This window comes from Pogona vitticeps, chromosome 2 (assembly GCF_051106095.1).
Source record: "Pogona vitticeps strain Pit_001003342236 chromosome 2, PviZW2.1, whole genome shotgun sequence".
Taxonomy (NCBI): domain Eukaryota; kingdom Metazoa; phylum Chordata; class Lepidosauria; order Squamata; family Agamidae; genus Pogona; species Pogona vitticeps.
The window spans coordinates 30,583,534-30,610,960 of NC_135784.1; the positions used below are offsets into that span (position 1 = coordinate 30,583,534).

General features: G+C 44.0%; 2 protein-coding genes across 11 annotated transcripts in view; one reads left to right on the plus strand and one right to left on the minus strand.

Moving 5' to 3' along the window:
• Positions 1-27,427, minus strand: part of LOC110069874 (C-type lectin domain family 2 member B) — a 73,090-nt gene that overhangs the window by 18,350 nt on the left and 27,313 nt on the right. For 3 of the 10 annotated variants that reach the window (XM_072989151.2, XM_072989146.2, XM_072989152.2), the window contains exons 2-4: positions 24,518-24,605; positions 13,237-13,324; positions 9,105-9,248 (exon numbers count right to left, since the gene is read on the minus strand). The gene's annotated coding sequence lies outside the window, so the exon portion shown is untranslated. Of the gene's footprint in view, positions 1-1,750; positions 3,591-4,525; positions 5,766-9,104; positions 9,249-11,213; positions 11,470-13,236; positions 13,325-14,210; positions 15,463-24,517; positions 24,606-27,427 lie in introns of those variants that run through there. The other 7 variants (XM_078388724.1, XM_078388723.1, XM_078388722.1 and 4 more) reach the window with 7 other exon arrangements.
• Positions 15,547-20,421, plus strand: LOC144587587 (uncharacterized). The gene is made up of 4 exons (XM_078388731.1): positions 15,547-15,670; positions 17,605-17,910; positions 19,252-19,341; positions 20,146-20,421. The coding sequence occupies exons 1-4, from the start codon at positions 15,580-15,582 to the stop codon at positions 20,214-20,216; spliced, it is 558 nt and encodes a 185-aa protein (XP_078244857.1). The 5' UTR covers positions 15,547-15,579; the 3' UTR covers positions 20,217-20,421.

Below are 27,427 nucleotides of genomic sequence, written 5' to 3' on the forward strand. Positions count from 1 at the left end.
AGGTCCCTTCCAAACCTATGACGATCTCTCATGTCAAAGGAGAGCTCAAAAACCTCATTGAAAGGAAGGAAGGAAGGAAGGAATCTTGCATTAAACAGAAGGACCTGGCATTGTACATCTAGCCATGATGACCTTTCTTGTTCTTAATGTCATGCCCAGACTTATGAAGATTCCTGTAGGTTGACAATCCTTTTTGTGATACTACGCTGGTATTGCTCTTCTCTTCAGAAACCAAAGTAAATGCTTCTTTACCACGTGAAGCTGTGTTTCAGCTGACTGCACAACTTCAGGCCTTATTGCTGCTCTCTCTCTCTCTCTCTCTCTCTCTCTCTCTCTCTCTCTCTCTCTCTCTCACACACACACACACTCACACACTCACACACACACACACACACACACACACACACACACACACACACACACACACACACACACACACACACCTTCTGCCCACTCTCCTCCTTCCAGCCTCTATGTTTATATTGCCACATAGTATTAAAGGGGTATGAAAGAAAAGCACAGCAGATGGCTTTTACGTTGATCATAACTTCTTCAGAGTTATTCCGATTATTTTTTAAAAATTGTCCCCCCCCCCTCCCTGGAAAGAGCTTACCACACCACATATACAGTACTCCCTCATTACAAACAAATTCTTCTTTAATTCAGGGACACACTACATGATTTATTTATTTAAAATATTTTTATCCCCCCCCCTTCTCCTGAAGAAGGATGTAAGCCGGCTTAGACAATTAAAGTACAACATTTAAAGCCAAAAGCAGTAAGTATACAAAAGAGGATGGTGGCAACTTCGCTCGCTCGTTCCTGCAGTTCGTTGTTCGCAGCCGTCCAACAAAGGTGGCGCAGTTAATTTTTTTAAAAAAGCAAACTCCCAGCACTTGCCCCATTCAGGCTTCTGAGAGAAGCGGTACGATTTGTAGTAATCTGAAAACCCTGATTTATGCCAAGGCGATAGAAAAGTAGCTGCTGGCCAAGATGCATGCAGCTGTCTGGTGAGGAGCGGGCAGCGCAGCGTTTTCCCCGCTCTATCCTAAATTAAGTGCTTTTAACAATATTTAATAAAAAGATACCCCTTTTGGACTGTTAAAGGGCAAAGTGATCGACGAGGGTTCCAGAGGCCGGATCTGAGTCTCTGCTCGGCTATGGAAACTCGCGCGGGGGGGGGGGGCGTGGAACCGGCAAAATAAGTGCTAAAAGATCTCAAGGATACTTTGAAAGCCCTATTAGGGTCGCCCTAAGCCGGTCCTGACTGGAGGACACACGGCCGATGAAAACGAAAAACTAGATTGCCAATCCGCAGCAAGAGCCTCCCTCGCCCGCCCGCCGTCGTCCATTATCGCTGCCTGCCTGCGCCTTACCCGGAGCGGCCCAGTTGCCGCCTCTGGGTGCCGAGACTCTTGAAAAGCGTCCCGACGTGCCTGCCGCTGCCGCCTCCCGGTGCAAAGAAGACCTGCGAGCTGGAGATCCTGGGCGACTTCCGATGCACCCTTGCGGGCGGAGGTGGGGGGGGAGGGGAGCGCACGGGCAAAACGATGATGAACTGGGTCGCTGGAAGAAAACCCGACCGGCTGGCTGTCATCAGCCCGGGATCTTTTTCGCCTCCGGGACCTGGAGAGGAGGGGACCTTCCCTTGCCGGTGGGATCGAACCGACCCCAACGACAGCCACCTAGCTCGCTGAGAAGGGGGGGGCACCCTGAGCGGGGCTGCGAAGAGCAGGCCCGCGGAACTCACCTGCGAAACTCCCGCCGCGCCCTCTCGCGCGTCCGACCCGCTCGACACCAATCGGCGCAGAGCGACTCTTTTTGTCGCCGCAGCCGCGAGCGTCCGGAGGAGGCGGGGAAGGGGCTGGCGCTGGCGAGATCTGCCCGTTCCCTTGTGGGGAAATGGAGAAGTTGCTCAGAGGGCGCAGAGCAGAGGCATACCAGGGCGTGGGATAATTTACGGCAGCAAAACTGCCCAGCAGATTTGGAGGGTGACGGAACCCCCTTCTTTGGCCGGTTGAGGCTAAACAATAAGGCCAAATGACCAGCAAGTTAAACAATACAGGATGAATCCTCTGTACAGTCCCTCTTTAGAAAAAAAAGTATAAAAAAAAGTAAAAGTAGATGTAGAAGGTAGAAAATCTTACTTTGGTGATCGTTTGGGCCCTGAATTTCCAGTCTCCTCGGCTGGATCAGATCACCTCCTCACCATTAGGAGGAGATCTGAAGAACTCAAAAGTTTGCACACTTTTGTGGCGTTTTTAAGTCCAGATAAATTATAGCCTACCTGTAGATTTTATTTTTCATTCATGGGACAGCAGGGACTACCCTGGTTTCCAGTACAAGGTTATGCAGAGCAGCAGGCTTCTCTGGGTCAGAGCCAGATAAGACCAGCATTTAGAAAGCACTTCTCAGATAATGAAATGCAACATCGTCCATAAAGATGTGGGGAACACTGCACGGTGTGTATTACATGGGTCATTAATCCCATTAAGTCTGTATTGAAGAGATAATTGCATGGAACATTGTGACTTGGGCTGAAGTCCCAGGTTATATCAATTGTTCTTGTTTAGTCCTTAAGTCCGACAGTGAGCACGCCAGGCCCTCCTGTCTTCCACTGCCTCCCGGAGTTGGGTCAAATCCATTTTGGTCGCTTCGATGACACTGTCCAACTATCTCATCCTCTGTCGTCCCCTTCTCCTCTTGCCTTCACACTTTCCCAACATTAGGGTCTTTTCCAGGGAGTCTTCTCTTCTCATGAGATGGCCAAAGTACTGGAGCCTCAGCTTCAGGATCCATCCTTCCAGCGAGCACTCAGGTTTGAGTGAGTAGCATCAGATAATCTCCCTTTACATCCAGTTGAGCCCTGAGGGTGTGGGTATAAATCAACTAGAACAAAGCCACTCAGGTTGAGAGCTGTTCCCTGACTAATGATATAGCCTCAGGTTAAAATCTGCATAACATTGAAGGAAAAGAGCGGTCTTTCTGAAGGGAAAAGGTACTTGTTCCCTACTCCTGGCTAAATCAAGAGTGGGACTAAGGTTAGAAATAGGGAGGGGAGTGACTGTTCCACCTACCCCTATAGACCTATGGTGCCCTGGTATCCACCACCACTACTCGTTTCTGACTGGTCTGCCTCCTGGGAAAATGGGTCTGTTCTGTTCCACCGGCGGCTGAACTGTGAGTGGAGATTGAAGGGACAGAAGGAGATAAAGAAGATGGACGAGCCAATGGCGTTAGTTGGTAGAGAACGGAGGGCACTGGAGTGAAGGGTGTAATAGAAGGGGCAAGGGGTAGCAAGGAAGACTGGAGGCGGGACACAACCTGTACGTACAGCCTGAAAAACTGCTGTTTTGGACTCTGGCTGAAACTCTGTTGGTTAGCAAAGTAGATTTCAGAGCAGGCCCACTGAATCAATGGGGGATATTGTGAGTCCGCTCTTCTGTAAGTCCCACTACAGGGCTAGTCTAGTTGCAACTTACTACACCAAGCAACAGGATTTCAGCACCCTCACCCCCAAACAGCATACAGCTTGAGGGAGCTCCTGGATTCGTCTCTGAGCCTGGATGCCCAAGTTCCAGAGGTAGCCAGCACTGCGTTTGTGCAATTAACACTTAGTGCGCCAGCTGTGTCCGTTCCAGGAGGGGCTTGATCTGGCCAAGGTAACACATACCTGAGTTACATTCCAGCTGGAGGACCGTAACACGCACAAGGAGTAGTATGTTGTAATTGTAATACAATCATGCATGCTGTGGGACTGTTATCAGTCACTGCAAAATTTATTTATCATTACCTTGATATATTGTTTGTGGTCTGGAAAATGAAAAGTGTCAGGAAACTTCAGTGGGTCCAGGTAGCAGCCTAGCAGCAGCCAGACTGCTAACTGGAGCTGGACAGAGGAGTCACACAACCCCCCTGTTACAGCAGCTCCACTGGCTGCCGATCTGTTTCTGGGCTGAATTCAAAGTGGTGGTTCTAACCTATTAAGTCCCAAACAGCTTGGGTCCAAGCTATCTCATGGACTGCTTCCCCCTTTATGAGCCGGATTGAGTGTTAAGATCATCAGGAGAGGACTTTCTCTCCGCCCTGCTAGCTTGACAGGTGCATCTATGGGGACACAGGAGAGGGCCTTCTCTGTTGCTGTTTCCATACTTTGGAACTCCCTCCCACTGGAGGCCAGAGTGTCCCAATTTTTCCTGTCCTTCCCCAAGCAGGTGAAGACCTTTCTCTTCAGGCAAGCCTTCCCTCAGTGACTGGCTGCCTGAGTGGAGTCTTTAAATGGATTGTTGTATCTTATAGCTTTGAATGTGTTTTGGCGTTGCCTATGTTTTCCAGTAACACATTTGTTTTTGTGTTTGTGTACTCACCATTGCTAGCTATAAACACTGTATTTTAATGATGCAAGCCACCTTGGGTCCTTTTTATGGAGAAAGTCAGAGTAAAAATGTTTTGAATGAATGAATGAATGAATGAATGAATGAATGAATGAATGAATGAATGAATGAATGAATGAATGAATGAATACTTAGTGGCCATGCTTGCTGGGAGATTCTTTCTCTTGATCTGAGATGTGCCTCAACCTCTACTTTTGGAGGGAAAGGCCCCCATGTGCTTGGACCACAAGCTGCTTCTATGGGTTTCTACGGATTTTTGTGATAGGGGTGGAGGTGAACATCTCTAACATTTCCCAAGATGGAGAAAAGCCCAGAAGGAACAGTGGCCACTGGAAGAAAAATCATAAAATTAAGAAACCATAAAATTCCCTTTGCTGACTGAGCTTGCAATATAGCCAATAATGACTTGGAGTCCCTGAAGAGTTAATGATATCAGAAAAGAGCAATTTAAAACAGAGAGTGTATATCAACAACTCTTTGCCTTGCACTCTCTCTGTCTCTCTCTTATTATCTAAAATGCAAATACAATACATTATTGTAATACAATAATGCACGCTGTGGGACTGTTATCAGCTGCTACAAGGTTTATTTATCATTACAGTGCTTTGTTATACTGCTTGTGGTTTGAAAAATAAAAATAAGCACAAAGGCATTTTAACCTCATACATTTGCATAAAGTTTTGCTGAATTTTTGTGTGTGTTTAACATTTTTCTCTTAAAAAAGCAGAGATTTGGTAGGTTTTCCTATGTGGTCTTTACACATAATATTTAGTCTAACCACGATGTGTGTGTTTGTGTTATGGTTCTCCATGTCCTGTCACTTGTGGGTAGTAGCACTGTGCCCAAGGACCTCCAGAAGGAGGGGGTGGCAGTCAGTATGACTGTACAGCGTATAAAATTCCATGTCATAGCTCAAGCACTGAAAAACTGTGGTTAACCAAGACAAGGCACAGAGCGAAGGCATGAGCAATCAACGTCCATTCCCCCCTCCCCATTCCATCACTCACCTAGTCCCAGTTCCTTGTGAGTGACATGGAAGCTGCTTCTCGTATGTTCTTTTTTCATTTAAGCATTGCTTCCCCATTGCTGTTCCCCCCCCCCCGCCGCCCATCAATGATTGCCTGTGTGGGAAGGAACTTCAAAAGCTGTTCCAGATGGCATCAGACTACAGTTCCTATTACTGTAGCTCCAACCAGGACAGCTAACCATGAAGATCATCGTATTTGTTGTTCAACAGGTGTCCATCAGCGACTTAAGTGATTCTTTGCTCTAAATACCTTCAAGGGTGTGTGTGTGTGTGTGCTGCAATGGGACAGTAGCTCTTACACTGTGATCACTAAGCCTGCACTGGACCTTAGATGTTAAATTTTGTTTGTTCAGTCGTTTAGTCATGTCCGTGACCCCATGGACCAGAGCACGCCAGGCCCTCCTATCTTCCACCGCCTCCCGGAGTTGTGTCAAATTCATGTTGGTTGCTTCGATGACACTGTCCAACCATCTCATCCTCGGTTGTCCCCTTCTCCTCTTGCCTTCACACTTTCCCAACGTCAAAGTCTTTTCCAAGGAGTCTTCTCTTCTCATGAGATGGCCAAAGTACTGGAGCCTCAGCTTCAGGATCTGTCCTTCCAATGAGCACTCGGGGTTGATTTCCTTTAGAATTGATAGGTTTGTTCTCTTTGCAATCCCTTCATGGATTGCTGCCTTGTCGTGGCAAAGGGGCTTGAGTAACTCAGAGAAGCTATGGGCTATGCCGTGCAGGGCCACCCAAGACGGACAGGTCATAGTGGAGAGTTCTGACTAAACGCAATCCACCTGGGGTAGGAACCGGCAATTCCACTCCAGTATCTTTGCCAAGAATGCCCCATGATCAGAAACAAAAGGCTAAAAGATGTTAAATTAACTTGAGCTAAATATCAGGGCACACCACTGTAGGTGACACGCAATGAAAAAACCCAGATGGCCACAAAATGATAGTGAGGAGAATGAGGATGAAAGGAATGACAGTTAAAGTTACTAAAATGATTACATGCATGGTTCTTTCACAGGAACATATTGAATGACTTCTTGAAGAAAAACAAAATAAGGCAAACAATGGAATTGGTTGTTCATGATATCCTGATGCTCAATGAAGCAAGGCTTCAGAGACCTGTATCCAAACTTCCATTCAGCCATAAAGTTCAGAGTTATGCTGTCTGGAGGGACATGTGGCTTGCAGTGTAGGCACGCCATCTGATTCAAAGCACATTTAATTGGGGTAAGGGGAGGCCGAGTGTATTTAAGAGACTTACTACCAGGGAAATGCGCAAAGTAGGGTCACCTTACAGCCCAATCCACCAACCCTTCTTCATGAGTAAATCGGTGTCCTTTCTTCTATGCATGTTATTTTCATAAAAGTAATGGAGGGAGGGAGAATGTATTGAGAGAGAGGGGAAGTGGTTTCAACTCATGGTGAAGAAGAAATTTAGGATTCTCTCAGCTGCAATCCTATAGCTCCTAACCTGTAGATAAAATGTATTAGATATGTGTGTGCACACCTTTAAGAACAACTGGTTAAGATGTAGAAGGAAGTGGACTTGTCCACAGAAGTGCACATTTAAAAAATATAAGTTTTAACTTAAAAAATAAGATAGTGCCACCATGTTTTAATCTTTTTTATTTGTTCTTTTTAAAAAATCATTTTTTTAATTTTTATTTTGTTTTCACTGCTAACGCTTGCACAAACTAACACGGCTACCTCTTCTACAACTACAACTGGTTAAGATGTCTGCAACATTTCATTTAAGAGGATGCAGCTAGCGAGGCAGAATTACCAGTGTTCAGGCTATGATCTTTTTAACTGAAACAGAAATAATAGCCTTTGTTCTTACAGGTGTGTGCACATGTATCGAATACACTTTAAAGGCTATTTCTGTGGCGAAGTTAAAATGGCAGAGGTGAAACCTCTGGAAATCTGAAAATATTGTTACTCCCAAGCACCCTACTTTTAAATTGCAAGAAATAATTCATCTGCTTCTAGAGGAAGAAGTCTCTCAATAATACTGTAGGACTGCAAAGCAGCGCTTTGCTAAATGACTCTGGACAGGCTGTGTTGCTGTTGGGTTTTGTGTTAAAAAAAAAACAACTACAATTGAAGTTTGACCAGCACAAGATCACTCTAGAAACAGCTGAAATACAGCTGTCTGACAGCATCATCTCTGGATGGACTTATACTTATCAAGTTGAGGAGGGAGTAACTCCATTTTAATTCTGCTTCAATCCACAGTCCTGGTTATGTTTGGGACCAAGACATGTGCAGGTGGGAGCAGAGTAAACTTTTTTCCTATCTGGTTTTTATTTTTAAAATTGTCCCCTCAAGTGGAGGTTAAAATAGCAGGGGATCCTATTGTTATAAAGACTAGGGTTGTGGGTTGTTTGTTTTTTTTTTAAAAGAAAGAAAACCTATTCAGACCCATCCAGCATGTATACACAAAAAATGAAATGGGAAGGTGTATTTTCTCCCCCATGCGCCTTTATCATGATTCAGATTAAGGCTGCTTGTGCTTATTTTAGACATGTGTGGGTGTTTGGGAAAGATATGCAGTGCTTTTTTTGTTTACATTCCCCTTCATACCTGTAATATATGGCATAATATATGGCAAGGTGATTTTTCCTTTATGTCTGGTTTAGATAAGGATATTAAGGTTGTGAATCAGTGCCCAGAATCAGTAAAGGAGCAGATGAGTCACACACACAAATAGCTGGAGAGGATTCAAAATAGAGGTACAATGGTGTGGGGTTTTTTTAGTGTGGTTTCTTTCTTTTAAAAATAAAAAAATAATGAACCTGATGAAGACAGGTAAAGTGAAGTTCTCTCCAGACAAAGTAAAGGCACCATTGGACGGGATTATTTGTTTAATCTGAGAGATGGAGTTCAACCTATTATGGATGACATTTTCTCTAATGAGAAAATTAGCGTTACAGTTTAATTGATTTTCAGTATTGTTAATTTTCATTAAGCCCCCAAATCTAACTCAGATATGCTCAGGTTGTTGGGAGTGTCATGAACTACTGAAGGAATTGTTCATAACTGCCACCTCAGTTTCTGTGGCTAAGTGGGGATTGGAACCGAGATCTCCTAAGTCCCAGTTTGACACACTATCCGTTACATCCAAATGGCTCTCATAGTTATAGGGAAATGAGGAATTTTAAAAACTGAAATAAGGTAAGGTAAATTGAATATTTTATAATTCTCTGAGGAGTTCATTCATTATTCTGTTCTACGAGCAACTAATTCCTCTCAGTCGTTGTGATTTTAATACTTAAGCATTACTATTCACATGGCCTGCGCCTTCACCTGTTAGAGTCTAGCACACTGGTTCTTAACCTTGGGTTACTCAGGAGTTTTGGACTGCAACTCCCAGAAGCCTTCACCACCAACTGTGCTGGCTGGGATTTCTGGGAGTTGCAGTTCAAAAACATCCGAGTAACAAAGGTTAAGAACCACTGGTCTAGCATGTCTCCGTATAATTTGTTTTGAGTTCTAAATTAAAAGAAGCCTCCATCGTTTTAGAGACTGTCCAGCAGGTTCGCTCTGACAGCAAAATAAGTGTTAAGAGACCTACAGGATAAATCAGAGAAATTCAGATTCTAGGAAACCCCCCCCCCCCCCCGCTGAATTACTTGTACTAAACATCCGTCAGTGATAAAAACATGAATAAATAGGGCACTTACCAGAGTTCTCAGATGGATGTGGCACTGATGGGTTCAAAGAGGAAGGGGTTTCCTGGATGTTTAAATCTGCATAGGTTATTCCCCCAACCATGACCTATGCAGAGAAAGGTGCTGAAGACAACAGGAGCTGCTACTGGAGACAACCTTTGTAGACCAAAATCACAGAGTCAACGTGGCTTTCAACGGATGTTTTAAGAACTTCATTTTCTCTTGAAAATCTAGTTATTAAGGCAGAGAATGTTCCTCTAAGGAATGTTATCTCTGACAAAAACACATTTATTGTGGTCAGTCTGCACAACCCTCTAGCTGTTGATCTTATTCATCAGCTGCCTAGGCAGAAGTGCCTCTGTAACGCCTTCTAATCTCTGTGGTGTGTAGGATTCGGCATCCGGTATACATTTTTGCTGATTCTTTTTCTGCCTTTTAACCAGGTGATCAATGCAATGTTCTTGGTCTTATTTGTGTTTATGTTTGCATTCTTATTGTTTTAGTTATTAGTGATGGATCAAATTGCAATTTTGATAGCTATTGCTATTTTGAATTTGATTTTTTTTTGTACAAGTATTATGTCTGATTTTTTTTTATATAGCGTTGGTGTTATTCTTTTATTGTTTTGTTTCATTTTATTGTAAACTGCCCAGAGTGGCCTTGCAGCCAAATGTGCAGTATAAAAGTCTAACGAACAAATTTAAAGTGTATAAAGATGTAAGCAGAAAAAGATAACCCATTTGTCTAGACAAACTGACGGGTCTTCAGCAGCAGGAGAAGAAACAAACAGGAAGCCAATCTCCATGCCAACCACTGCTCAGTGGAAGCCAACTCTGTAGTTGGTTCACCTGATCCCACAAGCCTGGTGGTGTGATCTCCAAATATGGTAGAGACTTTGCACAGCCCAATGCCTGCTGTCCTTCTCCCTCCAACATCTGTTGTGCCTCCCGTCTTACATCTTTTCTATCTGACCTTCAGCATTTGGGCAAAGAGATCTGAAAATAGCTTCTGTGCTAGCAACTCACTTCAATGCAAGCAGACCCTTCCACCTCACTCTGCATGACTAAGGAAGCAGGATAAAGCATTTCTCTTGTTTTGTTTTTCTTTTTCACTTTCGTGATAATAGGATAACATAATTGCATTTGAAGAGTAACATAATGAGCAGGAAAGAAATTACTTGACTTGGGCAATGAAGTAAAGCTGTTAGTCATTTCTAAAAACTACTTCCGAAGGATATTTCTAAGATTTTTTTAGAGATACTTTCAAAGGTTCTTCCAACTTTTTTGTTGTTCACTTATCAGTCCAGAGGTGGGGGTTTTGTGTGTTTTTTTTCCTTCCTTCCTTCCTTCCTTCCTTCCTCCCTCCCTCCCTCCCTCCCTCCCTCCTTCCTTCCTTCCTTCCTTCCTTCCGCTGAGTAATGCAAAGTAAAAGGACAACACAGTGGTTTACTTTTAAATAATTCTGTGAATAACACAATTTTTTTTAAAAAAAGAACACACACAAGTAATAGGGTGAATTCTTTTTTAAAACACATTCTACTGCATTTAGGGAAATCAAGTCTCTAAACGGACCAGAAGGTTCCAGCTTTAGCGTGGAGCCGCGCTTTGCTCTACTCCTTGTCTTAAATAGTTCAGATCACTTTTTAATACTTTAAACAATTTAATTCTTTAATTTTTTAAATTGCTTCAACCTCTCAGCTTTTAACATTGGCTCTGGCAAATCTTTTAACATTTTTTTTTCTGGAGTCACAATAGGATCCTAGGGAGTTGGCCTCCCAAAGGGGGGGGGCGAAGGAGAAGGTTGCGGAGATTAATCTCAGCCTTATCTCACTCTCAAACAACAATAACATCTGTATTCAGCCACAGCATAGAGCTGGAAGACTTTTAAAAGCAGAAAAATCCTCAACAAGGAAGGAGAGTAAAGAGACAAGAGAGATCTCCGGGCTCTGCCTGGCTAATGAAATACTACTGAAGAGACAGCTGAACAAAGTGATAAGCAAAGAAATCTACATAGGACCTATTGGGAATATTGAGAATGTCAGAATACCAAGAATACTATCAACTCAAATGGGGCAGAAAAAGAACGCTCCCTTTCCAGAGTAGAAAAAAAAATCTCACCAACCCGTAAGCAATCCAGACTGGAGGATTTTTACTCTCCAGTAGAGCTGCATAATAGATATGGATGCCTGAAGGTGGATGATGAAGCTGAGGATTGCTCTAGGAGACAGGACATTTTAACCACAGGCTCACTCCTATAGGTAGACCAAGAAAATAAAAGCAAAGGCCCAATAGGGCTGGAACCGCTGGCAGAGTAGACTCATCTGGTGGCAAAAACTCTCCAAAAGATCTTCTGCAAACTCAAGATGATTATACCTATTCTGCAGGAAAAGAAAAATGGCAAGAACCAAGGACTAAATGAGCAGTTCCATCTGTGGCTCCACTGAACACCAAAACATAACTGTCTGAACAGGAACTGGCTGCTGTACGAGGGTAGTTTCTCCATAGGAGACAGAAATGTGATTCTGAGAGATTTTCACTCACTGAAGATTCCTAACGACATACAGCAACTCCTTCTCTTCAGTCCATTGTGTTCCCATGTTCATTGCAAGGATGAAGGGGAGTAGGACTAACACGATCTCTTTAATCCGTGGAGAACACATACATTTCCTTAATGATTGCATGGGGCTTGTTTAAGGCTTCCATGATATGGTGACTCACCACAGATCAAAGGAGCATGTGTAAGGCACAAAGCCACAGGAGCATGCAAGAGTCATTTCTGCTATTATATTTACTATTTCAAACCACTACACGAGGGCAAGTGTTTTGGAGAAATTGGACCGGGCTTGACTTTACATTCCACAATTTCCTCTGCATGTCACATGGAGAGCTGGAGAAAGAAGACCTGCTACTTTCCAGCTACACAGGGTCGTGGGGGCAGTGAGGAATAGTAGCAATATCAATCACAATTCATTATTTTAATATCAGGAGATGGAAGTCCAGCACATCGTGGAAATAACTCATAACAAATTAGCTTAAATGTTTTCAAGGTTTTTTTGTTTTAAAAAATAAACAGAGCAAATAGCCACTGATGAATACAATGTTTCTAAAATAGTGTTCCATGGTGATTCATTGGTATCCTCTCTGCTAAGAACACATTCCCGCCTGTCCCCTTAACAATCGACATTTCAGATCAGAAGCAAAACAAAAAGTAGTAAAAAGAAAAAAGGAAGGAATGAAGAAGACAAAAACACTGTCCCATAAGAACATAAGAAGAACCCTGATGGATCAGGCCAAGGGCCCATCTAGTCCAGCTCCCTGTATCTCACAGGGGCCCCACCAGTGGCCTCTGAGAGCACACAAGATAACTGGATACCTGTCTCCTGATACTCCTTCCCCTGTCTCTGGAATTTGGAGGGACCTTCCTCTTCATGGCTTGTAACCTGTGATGGATTTTCCTCCAGAAATCTATCCAATCCTCGTTTAAAGGCATCTAGGTCAGATGCCATCAGTACATCCTGTGGCAAAGAGTTCCACACTGGGTCAAGAAATAGTTTCTTTGGTCTCTTCTCACTCTCCCAACATACAATTAGAGGAGATGTCCCCTGCTTCTGGGATTGCATGAGAGGGGAAAGAGCCTCCCTCTATCCACTTGGTTCACCCCCTTCATAGTTTTAGACTCTCAATCTGATCCCCCTCCAGGAGCCTTTTCTCTAAAGAGCCCCAAATGCCGTAGCCTGTCCTCATAAGGAAGGTGCCCCAGCCCACTCATCATTTTAGTCACTCTCTTCTGCACACTTTCCAGCTCCATTTTGTCTTTTTTGAGGTGCGGGGATTGGAGATCCCGTAGCAGTAGGAACTACACTCAGTCTGGTCCAGCAGCTGCTGGAAGCTCGAGAAGGACCGGGACTTGCGCGCGGGGGGGGGAGCATCTGAGGTGCCGCCGGGCCTTTCCTCCCTCGGCAGGCGGCCGGCTTCAAGCCAGGCTCCCCAAGAGTCTCTCCAGAGGCACGCGGGAAAGAGAGCGCCCTCGGTCCTGTGCCGCGCAAAGGGCGCTTGATCAGAGAGAAAAAAGGTGCTCCCTCCCTGGACTGGGCGGAAGAGGTCCGGCGGCTAACCTGGACAGCGCCCGGTACCTCCACACTTACCTGGAGCCGTCAGGCGCCTTTCCTTGGCGGGGGTCTCTCCAAGGGAGATCTCGCCGCATCGCCGCTCCAGCCAGTCCGAAGCAGCAGCCTGGAGAACAGAAGCAGCAAAAGGAAGCAGGTGAGCGGCCGGGCGGCCGTGCAGAAGCAGGAGGGGGAGAGGAGGGACGCCCACACCCGCACCCACTCCCCCGACAACCTGGCGGGCGCGCTGGCCAGGTGCGCAGAGGGACGCGGGGCTTCGCCCTCCTCCCTGGGAAGGGTCCCCTTCGGGCCCTCTTCGGGCCATTAAGACCCCAAGCGGGCGGTTAAGCCCGAAATCGCCTCCCTCGGATTTTGACAGCGCCAAGGGGTGGGTGTGGGCGGAGATGTGCCCTCGAGTCAGAACCCACTTCTTTTTTTTTTAAATTTTAATAAATTTTATTTTAATAAAAAAGTACAAAAAATACAAAAAAATACGAAAAATACAAAATACCTACTACAACAACAAAAAAACCCCCTATAAATTACGAGACTATAAATTACAAAACATAACAGTGAACCCATCACCCTCAGGACTAGCATTACACTTCTTTCCATCCATTTTCATTCCAAAATTTCAATGTTTCTTCACTCGGTGTCAGAACCCACTTCTGGCGCCCCCAGGACGGAGAGTGAGAGATCCGAGGAGGGAGCGGGCCATTTCGAACAGGACCGGCCGTCCTTCGGGGAAGGCAAGGGCCCCAGAGTTTAAAGAATGCTTAAGCCATCTTGTGCTGCCCATGTCGTCCAAATGGTCGGAGGGCGGGTCCCCGTGAACGCGTGCGCGCCCCCCCTCCAATTCGGGCTATTACGACCGGGGCTCGCGGTTAAGGCCCAGCTCGCGTCCCTGGGATTTTCAGTCCAGCAATTTTTAGAAGAGATCGCGTGTTAGTCGTTGCTAGTACTGTACTTTGCATGAGGACTGAATGAATGAACGATGAGCAACTTTATGGTACCTTAAAGACAATGTGCGTGTCATCGTGATCCCTCAAGTCACATCACGATTCTGGAGACCCTAACAAGACTTTCAAGTTAAGTGAACTTATTTAACGAGTGGTTGTACCAATTTCCTTCTCCTCCCCCAACACTACCGTAAGTTTCTTTAAACTACAGGAGGTTTTTTTAATCTATTTTTGTTCTATTAAGAGTTTATAATTTGCCCTGAGTGCTGTTTTTTGGTGGGTTTAAACCAAGCCTAGTCGAGCCTTCTATCCTCACTGGGCAGGCTACTGCTGTAATACACTTGCTTCTTATTTGTTCGGCGTTTTTCTTTTGACTTTTTCTTCGTCATCTTGAGAAACGAGAAAGGGCGTAATATTGTGATGCTCCATGAACCCAGGTTTTCGATGATCAGACGGGGAAGGTTGATTAAAAAAAAAAGGGGAACAAAGTGGCTGAAAGTGATACTTTAAAACGAAATCTTGGTCTTGTAAAAAGCTAGTTCCGATTCCTTTGATGTTTATTGCTAATGAAAGTGTGATACATACTTTCTTTTTAAAAAGCAAACGGTTTTGCAGAGAAGCTCCGGAGGGATCGGCATGAGTTCATTGCTGCCAAAACGAATTAAACACCTAATCCTCACGATTTGGTTGCAGGGGAAACTCTTCAAACCAATACCGCCGTTCCAGAGTAAAATTAAGGACGCTGAAACGGTTGCGAAATCTCTTGGGGACAGTAGAGATCGCCCTAATCCCGACGGCCATGTTACTGTAGCTCGTTCCGGAGAGAAATTGTCAGTCAACAATTTGGTCACCAAAGCTATTTTGCACGGGATGCTAATAATACGACCTGTTTAATTTATCTGTTTAAGAAAGTAAGTTCCAGGAGGTCAGGAACACGCTTTTGCGAACGCGTTCCTGTACACGGGTTGCATAGTTAGTCACACTCTCTAAACCACTGGTTCTTAACCTTGGGTTACTCAGGAGTTTTGGACTGCAACTCTCAGAAGCCTTCACCACCAGCTATCCTGACTGGGGTTTCTGGGAGTTGCAGTTCAAAAACATCCGAGTAACAAAGGTTAAGAACCACTGCTCTAAACGACCTGCCTAAGGACACACCGTGCAGAGGCGCACCTTATGAACTAATAGGATTTTTTTTTTGAACAAATATTTTAGAAAAGAACGTTTATTTTGTGGAAGACTGCATGAAGAGCAGCGTCCCCCTCTCGTTGTGAAAAACACCGTTGTTTTTTTTTTTTTCAGATGTGACATGGCTGGTCCCTAAAAGACACGGAGAGGGTAGAACCGAAGGGGGAAGTTGGGGAGGAGCTCCACCAGATGACTTCAGGCACCCGAGGAAGTGCTCTTCATTCTGCCCGGAGAAGCCATGGCGCGCAGCGAGAGCCGGCACCGGTGGTTCGCGGCCCGTGTGGCTGTTTTCTTCCTCTCTGCAGGTTCTATCAAGCCATGCTGTGCAGGTAAAGGGGGCGCGTGGGGAGGGGCGGGAGCTAAAGGAAATCAAAGGATCCTGGCGGGGGGGGGGGAAGGCAAGGGAAGACTTTGATGAAGGGGGGGGTTGGCTCATGGTCTGTTGCCTCGTTACTTTCAACCGGGGCAGGTTCGGTGGCTGCCAAGCGCTGAGCCCGGCCGGAAAACTGTGGTTTGTCGCGCATGATCTCAACTCCACTGCCGAGGGAGGGGGAGCGATGTCGCAGTGGAAGATGCCAGCCCTCCTCCTGGCAGCCTTGGCACTGCCCTCCGCGATGCCAGGCAGGGCCAATGGCCAACGCCCCTGACATGATGATGGGATATGTAGTCAGAGAAATGTAGGATGGAGTCAGATGGTTTCTGTGTGAAGATGAATTGAGAGACATTGGACTGTATTTTTCTAAGTGTCCTGAGAGTGTTTTTTTTCTGGTGACCCTTACAGCCTGGTTCGAGGTAAAGCTGAAGGGCGAAATGAGAGCCGGTGAAAGGCTCAACATTCCGAGGGAACTGGAGAAAAGATTAAACACCTGGACTCTCTGTGGGAATAAGGGGAGGAGGAAATTGGTACAGCCTCTTAAGGCTAATTGGTTAACAGCCAGAGTTGTCAAGAAGAAATGAGGAGTTAGAGAGTGTAGAGAAATGGATGGTGGGTTATGTGAAAGTAGCTGAATGGAGATTCAAATGTTCTGATCTGGATTCGATTCCATGAAGGAGAGAGGATGTAAGTAAAGGGGAAAGAAGGAGCCCACTATAGCCCACCTTAGCCAGTTTAGTAGTGTTTATTATTTTCATGGGAAATAGTTATTTTATTTAACTGCAATGATCTTTGAATATGTTCTTGATGCTGATGCTGATTCTAATGAAACTCTATTTTTCTTTTCAAAACTGAATATAAAAATTCTACAAAAGGACAGGTCTGTTGAACAGCAGGGTCTGGCTAAATCCAGGAGGTGGAGAGGGCCACAAACTAGCTATCTTTAAGATTCTTACCTAACTGAGCTATTGTGAGCTCTAAGGAATCACAAAGCCCAATACCATGTTTTGTAATGATGATCTTGCCTTGTCTTTTTCCTGGCAGGGCAATTCTGTAATAGAATTTTGAGGTATGTGAGATATTAAAGAAGTGGTTTAATATTGGTAAACCTATTGGAGTTTGTATAGCAAATCAACATGCCAGCCAGCGCACAACCACCCGAGAGGAATTGTGCGTTATTTATTTTGAATGCTGGTAGTTCCTTTGACCACCTGTTCCTCTCCTTAACCAATTAACTACTGCCTGTTGTTTGGCAGGCAAAGGTAAAACTCCTCCTTTCTCATTACTATTGTTTTCTGCCTTGGTATAGACATTCTTCCAGAAGGTTTTGGGACATGTTAGAGGGAGGATGCTCTGATGAACCCCTCCTAAGCCCACCATTTTTGTTCCCTCCAACCACGGGGTCTGAGATAACCCATTTTTTACTGTTTTAACCTTTTCTTTATCCTTCTTGTTAACCTGGGACGTACTTGTTATTTTTATTTACTGTTGCAACTTTTCTGAATCAAGCTTCAGCCTGCAGTTTGCAAGTTGTTTCTATGAGTAAAGATTTTCTTTCTTTTACTTTAAAAGCAGTGTCTGAGTAATCATTTAAGCTGGTTTAAGTTCTGTGTGGTGTTTTTGGGACATGCTAAGTTAATTTTAATTCCAAGCTGTGCTAACTTCTTTTGCTGTCCAATTAAGGGAATTGAATATATTTGTCTCTGCTGGAAGTACAAGATGGATTATCCTCTGATTTAACCTCCCTTGAGTATTTGTGGCCAGGCAGGGATTTGAAGCCCAGCTTCTTAAGTCTGATATTCTGACCGCTAAACCACAAACCAACTTCTGCTGTATCCTTAATTCTAACGGTTTCTGAAAGTCATCCATATCAACATTTTGTTTTAACAGGAACAGAAGAATGTAGCCACACATTCCATATGAGTGTACCTCAAGGGAGCAGTGAATCAGTGATTCTCCCAATTAATACAACTGGGAAGATTTTGTTACTTCACGGTGACTTCCAAGAATGTAAGGGAAAAAGGTTTAGGATTGGTCTTCCAAATCATCTTAACAAACATGACAACAAGACAGAGGTTTCTCTGGACAACCAAAATTTCACCTTGCAGGATGCGAAAAAAGCAGATGAAGGCCTGTATCGAATCAGGGAGTACTTTACCCAAAGATGCTTGGCTCAAGTTAATGTAACTGTTCCTGGTAAGTCCTGAAAAAGACCGCTATAAGCAAAACTCCTCTGGTGTCTTCAGGGTATGTCTGGCTGGAAAGGCTGTGGGCATGTGTGTTTTCCTCTGAAAACTTTGCTTGTTTACAGCTTGATCCTGCCAGGCCTACTCTGGTCAAATCCTGGCTAAGACTAAATGCAACATGATAAATTGCCTGTTCTGAGAAAGCATTTCTGGCTGGTGTCTTATTAAGTGTAGGCTCTTATAACTTATCCACAATAAAGGACCAGAGACTCAACTAGTGGCTGTGAACCTAGGGGGGAAAACATATAAATGCACTGAAACATTTTTCCAAAGGCAACACACATCGGTAAAATATACCTTGATGTTTCCTTTGAAATATAATTTAGAACATGGAATGCGTCTAACCTAATTGTCATGCACGATTGTACTGCTTCTCTTCTCAAAAGTGAGGTAAACGGGATCTATATATTAATCCAGGGAGTAGATTTATCCCTCCCTGCAGTTGTTCTAGGGAATGTATAACTCTCTGCTACAACAACTGCACTGGCTACAAGTCATTTCTAGGGCCAATTTAAAGTGCTGGTTACATCCTATATAAAACTCTTTGTGGTTTAGGTCCGGACTATCCGCAATACCATATCTCCCTCTTCTTGGCCCTTAGATCTTCAGAGGAGGCCTTTCTCTCAGTCCCATTGCCAGTGCGGGCACATTTGATGGAGACACAAGAGAGGGTCTTTTCTCTGGCAGCTCCCAGGCTATGGAATGCTCTCCCTTCAAATGTTAGGTTGCCCCCCCTCCCTTTTGTCCTTCTGCCAATGGTTGGAAGACCACCTCTTCAGACAAGCTTTTAGTAACTTTTAAGAATGATGACTGTCCTTGGATGCTATTTTTTTCTTTCTTTCACTAAATTTGCTTTTAAAGCTTTAAATGCTACATAATTCATTTTTTACTTATTATTTCACATTTAATTGCTTTTTAACATTTAATTTATTGTGCTTTTAATATTACATGTATTAACATTTTCAGGTGCCTTGGGTCCCCTCACTGGGTAAAAGGCAATCTACAAATCATAAGCAATAACTGAATAGCGCTTCTGAATATATTTCTGAAGAAACATGTAAAGCACTACATGTAGGAATGAATGACCTAGAGGTGTAAACTCTGCAAAGTGGCATGTCCTTACCTCTATTGTCAATAGCAAAAAACATATCCCAATGTGCAGTCCATTGGTGGTTACAGGACTTTCCTCCAGTGAAAGCAGGCCCTGCCCAACAATAGTTTGGCAATACATGGAGTACACAAACTGAGCTGAATAATCAGTAATTGCTCTCCTCCTTCACGTTTGTTCCAGATCCGTCTCCGTCTCCGTCTCCAGATATAACAAACTTGCATAATGCGAACATAACTATTACACCCCCACAATTTCACCCTGAAAACAGCAGTAAGTATTGGCAAAGTATTGGCTCTTGCCCTTTGGGCTTTAATAAAACTTTTTGTAGATAATGGGAAACAATTCTTCCTTCCAATTCTGAAAATCAGGTAGATTTGCTCATTTGCTAGGATTCCTAATGCAGAGGAGATGACAGGTGCAAAAGGCAAGGGATTAAAATCTATAACTGTTTTTTTCCTTTTCCTTTTTAAAAAATCAATCTTTATTTTGCGGTCTCTGATGCATTAAAATACATATGTGTAATATTTAAAATAAGTGGGAGCAATTAAAACATTTCAAGACAGTTAAAACAGTATAATGTAATAAGATAGATTACCCATATGTTGGTTTTTATATGAATATTATACACAATCTTTTTTGTTATTTTAAATGGAACACAGATGGCCTTCTGCCCGAAGGGAAAAGTGTAGGGTAATGACCACTAGTTAGTGGTGAAACAATTGAACCAAGCTAGATTATATTTTGGAATAACAACTAAATTAGCATTTGTCTATGCCTTTCCATATAAGTCCTGAACAGGCAGGGGTAAATTGATGGGTTTGTCAGGTCTCTTGCTTGGCCTGACTTGCTCTTGGATTTTTGCAGAATAAATCTCTGCATTGCGAGATTTAATCTCCATACAGAAGTAGGAACGTAATTTGCATCATTCCAACCAAGTGTACAGTGTGTACCACTGACAATTTTACTTTCTCCGTCAGCATCTTATATGCTGACAATACAGAGTATAAGTGTAAAAAAGAAATCCATCTGTAATTCCTTCAAAATGCTGGAACTCTTTGTCTTATTTTCTTTCAGAGGCAGTCATCAATGTTCCTGTGGTTACTTATATGATCATCATTCAAGCTATTGCCATGATTTTGATATAGAAAAATACATCACGTGCATCAAGGGGAGAATATCTAAACCCAGACATAACGCCTCTGCAGGGTTTTCCCCAGAAGAAGAGACAGTATTATGAGATGACTGTCCCTCCATTTCCTGGATCGTAGAAACAAATAAAAGATCTGAATCCATCTCAGACGTTCAGGAGGGAAACCAAAATTAGCAAATAAAAGAAAAATAAACTGCCAATATATGTTGACATGTCTTTTTCTGTATCACGTCAAATAGCAACCTGGCCCATCATTCAAAGCAACCAAATCCACAATCAGTCTCAAGTTATCGGTATCCTGCCAAACTTGTATGAACCCAACCTGGTCTGAAGGTGTGAAAGTTGTAATTGTTTTCTGAAATCTATTGACCAGTACAGGAGTTCATATTTTTGCATCAACATCCATTAATAGAGATGGCCATGAATCTTGGTTTAGGGGTTCGTGCCAGTTTGCTGGTGTGGCACCACAGCTGCCGTGTGTACCCTTCCCCCCACCCCACCCCCGGCCAACTCCCCCATTCACCAGCCAGCATGTGCTGCTTTTTTCCTCCTCTTTGCACTATCTGATCATCCAGTCACATCAGGGGTGTGTGCTTCCCTCCTCGGGCATCTGTCCACTCAGACGAGGAGACGGGGCAGAGAGTGAGCGGAAGAGGGAAGCACACACTCCTGCTACGACTGGACGATCACACAAAGGGGAGGGAAAGAGCAGCGTGTGCTGGATGGTGAGTGGGGGAGCTGGCCAGAGAGGTTTAGAACGGGAGCTTTTGACACCTGTGGTGTGGCACTGACAAATCCTTCGCCACACACTCTCCTGGTTAAGGATTCAGGAAGTTAGAGACCAATAACAATTGGAAGTCCCTCTGTCTTGCTCCAAAGTCTTGGCTCATGAACAAAGGGTGTTGGATTCTGAATTCTTTTGTGGGGGAAGGGGAAAATATTGAATTAACTACCACCACCCTGCCACCTTGCTTTTGCAGTTATTAGCACTGCCCTGAAGTGGTGTGATGATATTTTGCCAGTGGATCAAAATAAGATTCCTCAATGCAACTCTAAAAGAGGCGGTGATCCAAACAAAAAATTCTAACTTGAACACTGGGCTTCACATTGGCACCAAACTTTGCACAGTGGGAGAACACTTTCTGCTACTGCTGTATGGCAAATTTGGCACCATAGAGCACCAAGTGTTTTTATTTTAAAAGGACAGCAATTGCCTTATTTCCCCCCCCCCTTTTTTTTATTTGAAGCAAATCCATTCGGCCTTATAGAAAAAATTACTTAAATTGATAGCCTAAAATGGCTCTTTCAAATAAGAAAAGCAGCCATTTTCATAACTTTTGCGCATGCTCAGAGAGAATGATGGCTCACAAGCTTTTGCCCCTCCTTACTTTCTGCACAGTCTCTCACTGGGATTGGCTGACTTTGCTCTTAAAAGGCCAGACACTGTTTAAGGATCACTTTAAACAGGCTGAAATTCAGGGGCAGCAGCTCTTGCTTTATCCAGCAGGAAGGCTGGCTTTTCCTCCTCTCTTCTCTGGTTGGCATTTCACTTCTTAAAAATCCCTTCTTTCCTTTTGGAAATGTTCCCCTTTCTCTTCTTTCCTTCTCACTCTGTCCTCTCATGATCACATACCTCTAGACTGTGTGATTATCAGGGGCATTTTAATATATTAGAACGAATGCTCCCATATTTCCAGATGGGCTCCCTCAAATAGGAGAGGACGGAAGAGAATATAGCACATGGAGAGGTCAGTTTAAAGAAAAGCCTTCTAGCCCAAATTATGAAATTCAATAAACTCTGCCAATGGAGATCATGCACATCCTCCAAAGAAAGAAATCACTACACAATAGCTGGAAATTGTATTTGAATTTCCCCTGTTAGACTCTAATTTGCATGTAATAATAATAATAATTGAAAAAGCCCAAATCCTTTGCCTGGTCATTGGGATGGCAGATACATGAAGCAAAGTGATGACAAGCTGGCCATCGAACCTGCTGGTGATGTCCAAAAGTCTCTTGAACAAACTTTCCTGTCACCCTGGAAAATCCCAGAAGCAAACTCCTTTTTTCATCAGCCCACCACTTGTCACTGGAAGGCAAAGCAATAATCGGGGGTGTTTTCCTACAAGTGCCTATGGCACTGAGCACCAGAGAGTATCCTTTAGACCAGGGTTCGTCAACCCTCAGTCCGCAGCCCAGTGCTGGTCCATGGGTTTGCCGGAACTGGGCTGCGGATACAGATTCCACCACCCCCATGCACGCATGCATGGTGGGAGTGTCATGCTCATGGGAGGCATGTCACACTTGTGGGGGGGTGTGAGATGCTCGCGCAGTGGGCATGTCACACTCATGTGGTGCATGCGACACACCCACCACGGGTGCCACATGTCCAGCATGTGAGCGCAGGGGTGCCCCTGTTGCCCCGCACATGGAGCTCGCTCCCCCCAGCCACTTCATGGCTCCAAAACAGTTGGGGACCACTGCTATAGACCACTTTGACTGCTGCCATTAGTGTTGTCAACATTGAGGCTTCTCTTTCCTAAGGAAAAGCTTGGAATTCTTTTTCCTGCTGACGGGCAGGCACCATATTTTGCAGCAATATTGGGTCATTTCCTGACATTTTGAATTGTGGGTACAGAAGCATAATATCCCACATTCATAAAACAGAGGTTTCTTTAAGAACTGAATTTACGAAAGCTTTCCAACCTCAGTCTGTCCACAAATGCCCAGTGAACGGTAAGAAAACCTTCTGTATTCTCCTGACTTTGATCATTTTGCTGAAATCTACGTTCTTAACATTCTGCATCTTAACAGGTAGTGTAGCTCTGAGGGGGTGCCTATTTAAAAAGAGCCTCTGCCCTTTTGACTTGGGATGGGATATTTTTTTTAAAAAAATATTGGACTACAAAACTCACAATCTGCCATTCTTGGAGTTTTACCTGGCAGACGGAAAGACAGACATCTCACAGACACCTAGACCTGGCTCACCTGCTGGAAAGGCCTAAACTGGAAGACTTTGAGGGCTACTTAGGCCTAGCTCTGCCTAGCTTCCTATCCAGAAAGAAAACTCCCAGTTAGGACTGAAGTAGGAAAAGGAAGTTTAAGAGAGGCTATGTCCCTGGACTCCTCTCAGAGTAGTAGAAATGGCAGGGACTCACACTTATTTCTCCAAGGAAGGGAAACCCTTGAAAAGTGTCCTAGCCCTTGAACTTAAATGGGATTTGCTTCAGGGCATCAGAATTCAGAAGGTACCAAAATCTGGAGTTGAATTCATGGGTAAACAAGGGCAACAACTCCTGGTCTTCATCACTTTCTTTAAAAATGCATACAGTTCACGTTCTTTTGAGCTCCAGCAATAGTGGGGTGGTATATAAATCAAAGTAATAAACAAATAATAAGGCTGCTCTTTCAAAGATTATGGGCTAACACTTTTTGCAGACGATGAGCAAAACAAAACAAAAAGAAACTACCCTATTACAGGAGGACTAAATATTGCATCATATGTACACAGTCGAGGGCTCTCTTTCCTGAAGCTGCACTGTTCATCAAAATCCACACAGTTCACAGAAACAACCTCAGGGACCAAGAATCATGTTCTGGCTGACAAACAATCTGGACAAGGTTTCAGCACCTTCAGACCTCTATGCCAACCACGCTGTTACCAAAAACACAAGGAGTCAGTGTTTGTATGGCAGGTGTTGATCTAACATTGCCTTTTTAAAGATCTTCTTGAACTTAACATTGTATGGATTCATTCTACGACACAATGCTGAAGAAGGGTCTTTTCTGTGCTTAGCACAAGTTGAGTTTCAGCCGCTAGGCTTCAACACTCAAAATGTTTCCTACTCCCCGTTTTGGACACAGCTCTGCAAAGCTGGTGTCCTTTTGACAGTCAGGTTGGATATCCTGTATAGTCTTGAAAAGTAGGATGTGGCTGACCCTCACATTCAGTCCTGGTCCAGCGGCTGCTGGAAGCTCAAGGAGGATGGGGACTTGCACTGGGGGGGGGGGAGCATCAGAGGTGCCACCTGGCCTTTCCTCCCTCTGCAGACAGCCGTCTTCAAGCCAGACTCCCCAAGAGTCCCCCCAGAGGCCTCCACCTGTGCAAAGGGCACTTGAGCAGAGCAAAAAGGTGCACGAGCCCTGGGCCACACAGAAGTGGTCCAGTGGCTTCCCTGGACCATCCGCGGGTGGCCTGTTCTGGCTGCTGATAGCCAGATGCCCAGGAGCAAAAGGCAAGTAGAGCAAAGGCACTGCACCTCTCACCCACAACCCACCCGCAGTCTCTCCACTTACCTCAAGCCATCAGGCACCTTTCCTCGGTGGGGGTCTTTCCAAGGGAGATCTCCCAACATCACCGCTCCAGCGAGTCGGAAGCAGCAGCCTGGAGAAAAGAAGCAGCAAAACAAAGCAGATGAGCGGCTGGGCAGCTGTGCAGAAGCAGGAGGGGAAGAGGAAGGATAATCCACAAACATCAGCCGAGCTTCAACAAAAAAGAAGAAAGTCTAAAACTCAACAAAGCCTGGCTCCCAGCACTGAAAAATATAGCCTGCAAAAAGGTCAACAAACTCTACCCAGCCACAAGGACCGGTGATCACTGCACACAAAAGACCAGCTAACAACACCCATCAATCACAGTGACAGATCATCTCTCCCCCTTATCACAACAATACACCCACAACAAAAAACACACTGATCACCATAATCACCCTTCTCCTGAAAAGGACAAAAAGCTGATCTCACAGCTATAAATACTTAACTATCCCATAAAACCACACCAGAGCACAGACAGACTCCTGTCCTCTGAAGATGCCAGCCACAGAGACTGGAGAAAAGTTAAGAAGAAAAATCTCAAGAACACGGCCATACATCCTGAAAAACCTACAACAACCATGCTTCTTATTTGTTTAGTGTTTTTCTTTGACTATTTCATCATCTTGAGAAACGAGAAGGGCATAATATTGTGATGCTCCATGAACCCAGGCTTTCGATGATCAGACTTGATTTAGAAAAAGGAACAAAGTGGCTGAAAGTGATACTTTAAAAAAATCTTGGTCTACCATAAAGCCTGTTCCAATTCCTTTGATGTTTCTCACTAATGAAAGCATGATACTTTAAAAAAAGTTTTGCAGAGAAGTCATGGAAGGATCGACATGAGGTCATTGTTGCCAAAACACATAACCTTCGTGGTTCAGTTGCAGGGGAAACTCTCTCTTTTTCTTTTAATAGATAAGAAGAAACTTACAAATAACAGAAAAAAAACCTAAAGTACAAACTCAGTAGTGACTACACACAATACACATTTCCCACCTGTGTCACATTCACCCTTGGGACTAGCTAACCAGTAAAATCAATTTGTACCAATTTTCATCCCATTCCTCTCCAAAAATACATTGATTCTGCCATATAGTCCTTTCCCTTCAAGAAGAGATATTCCAATTATTAATTTGATACATCTTTTAAATCATTAGACTATACCCTTCCTCTTCTTATTTCCGTTTCACATGTTAATTTATCTTTAATTGCTAAACTCCACATTGCTTTATACCAATCTTCAAGATTGATTTGTTTGTTGCTTTTCCAATTCTTTGCAAATATTAATCTTTCTACCATATTACTATTATTATTATGTTTTATTTATACGTCAGAATATTGGGAATTTTATAGGCCTGGACAGGTCCCGACAGTAGTATTAATTAACTGCCACAATGATCACCTGTGCCAGACTCTGAAGTGCTGAGTCACAGTGACTGTGAAGAGGATGATGCAACATCTGTGTATGATGCAACACCATGTATGAAGATGATTCAACATTTGTCGTGATTGGACAAAGGCATCTGCTCAAGTGTATATAACTGAACAATGTGTATACAGTGGTGCCTCGCATAACAAGCACACCGTTTAACGATGAATCTGCATAGCGATGCGTTTTTGCAATCGCATTGCGATGTTTTATATGGCAAAACATCGCATTGCAATGATTGCGGAACAGCTGATCAGCAGTTCCAAAATGGCCGCCGGAAGAAGAAAATGGCCGTCCGCTCCGTTTTCGCGCCCTGCCCTAGCTTACCGAGGCGGCGAAAATGGCGGCTGGATGGAGGATTCCCTGCATAGCGGTGAGTTTTTCCCCAATAGGAACGCATTAAACGGAGTTTAATGCATTCCTATGGGTTTTTCCCCACCGCATAGCGATGTTTCTGGATAGCGACGTTAATCCTGGAATGGATTAACATCGCTATGCAGGGCACCACTGTATTATGTATCTTCTTCTCCTTCCTCTATACCCTGCTATCCTCTATGCACTTTGCCTCTATATTGCTGCCACGCTGAAGGACTGCTGCTTTGTATATTTCTATATTTTTTGTAAATACATGTGTCTTTATAGAAGATGAGCCTGTTTTTTTTTCCTTCATCGAAATTCTGCACATTACCAGCAAGAAGCTGACATGATATGCTGCATTTCTCCCAACAAGCTCACAACATTAAAATTCACACAATTTAAAAACACAGTAAGTTAAATATTAAAAGATAAATTAAACTATATCTGATTTAAAATACAATTAAAAGATTAAAACATGAGAACATAAAAAAAGATTAAAATTATCTACTCAAATGGGGTTCAAGGATTCAGTTATTATTGTTAAAAGTCTGCCTGAAGAGATGGGTCTTTAGCTTTCTTTGAAAGGATAACAGGGGAGGGGGCCATCCTGATCTCCCGAGCGTGAGCGTTCCATAACCTAGGAGCTGCCACAGAGAAGGCCCTCTCCTGTGTCCCCATCAGCTGTGCTTCTGCTGGCAATGGGACAGAGAGGAGGGCCTCCTCTGCTGGTCTTGATCACCAAGAAGGCACATATGGGGAGATACATTCCTTCAGGTAGCCTTGACCCAAGCACTATATATATAGGGCTTTATACGTTATGACCAGCGCTTTGAATTGGGGCCAGAAACGGACTGGTAGCCAGTGCAGTTCTTGTACCAGGTGCATTATATGCTCCCTGTAGCTGGCCCCCAGTCAGTCATCTGGCTGCAGAGTTTTGCACCAGCGGAAGTTTTCAAACTGTCTTCAAAGGCAGCCCCACACAGAGAGTGTTACAGAAATCCAAATGGGATGTAACTAAGGCATGTGTCACTGTCACCAGATCTGACATCTCATGGAATGGGCACAGCTGGCACACCAGCTTCAGCTGTGCAAATGCACTCCTGGCC

Coding starts and splice junctions, on each gene's coding strand:
- LOC144587587 (XM_078388731.1), top strand. CDS start 15,580: ATGGCGCGCAGCGAGAGCCGGCACCGGTGGTTCGCGGCCCGTGTGGCT. Junction 15,671..17,604: donor TATCAAGCCATGCTGTGCAG/GTAAAGGGGGCG, acceptor TTGTTTTAACAG/GAACAGAAGAATGTAGCCAC. Junction 17,911..19,251: donor AGTTAATGTAACTGTTCCTG/GTAAGTCCTGAA, acceptor CGTTTGTTCCAG/ATCCGTCTCCGTCTCCGTCT.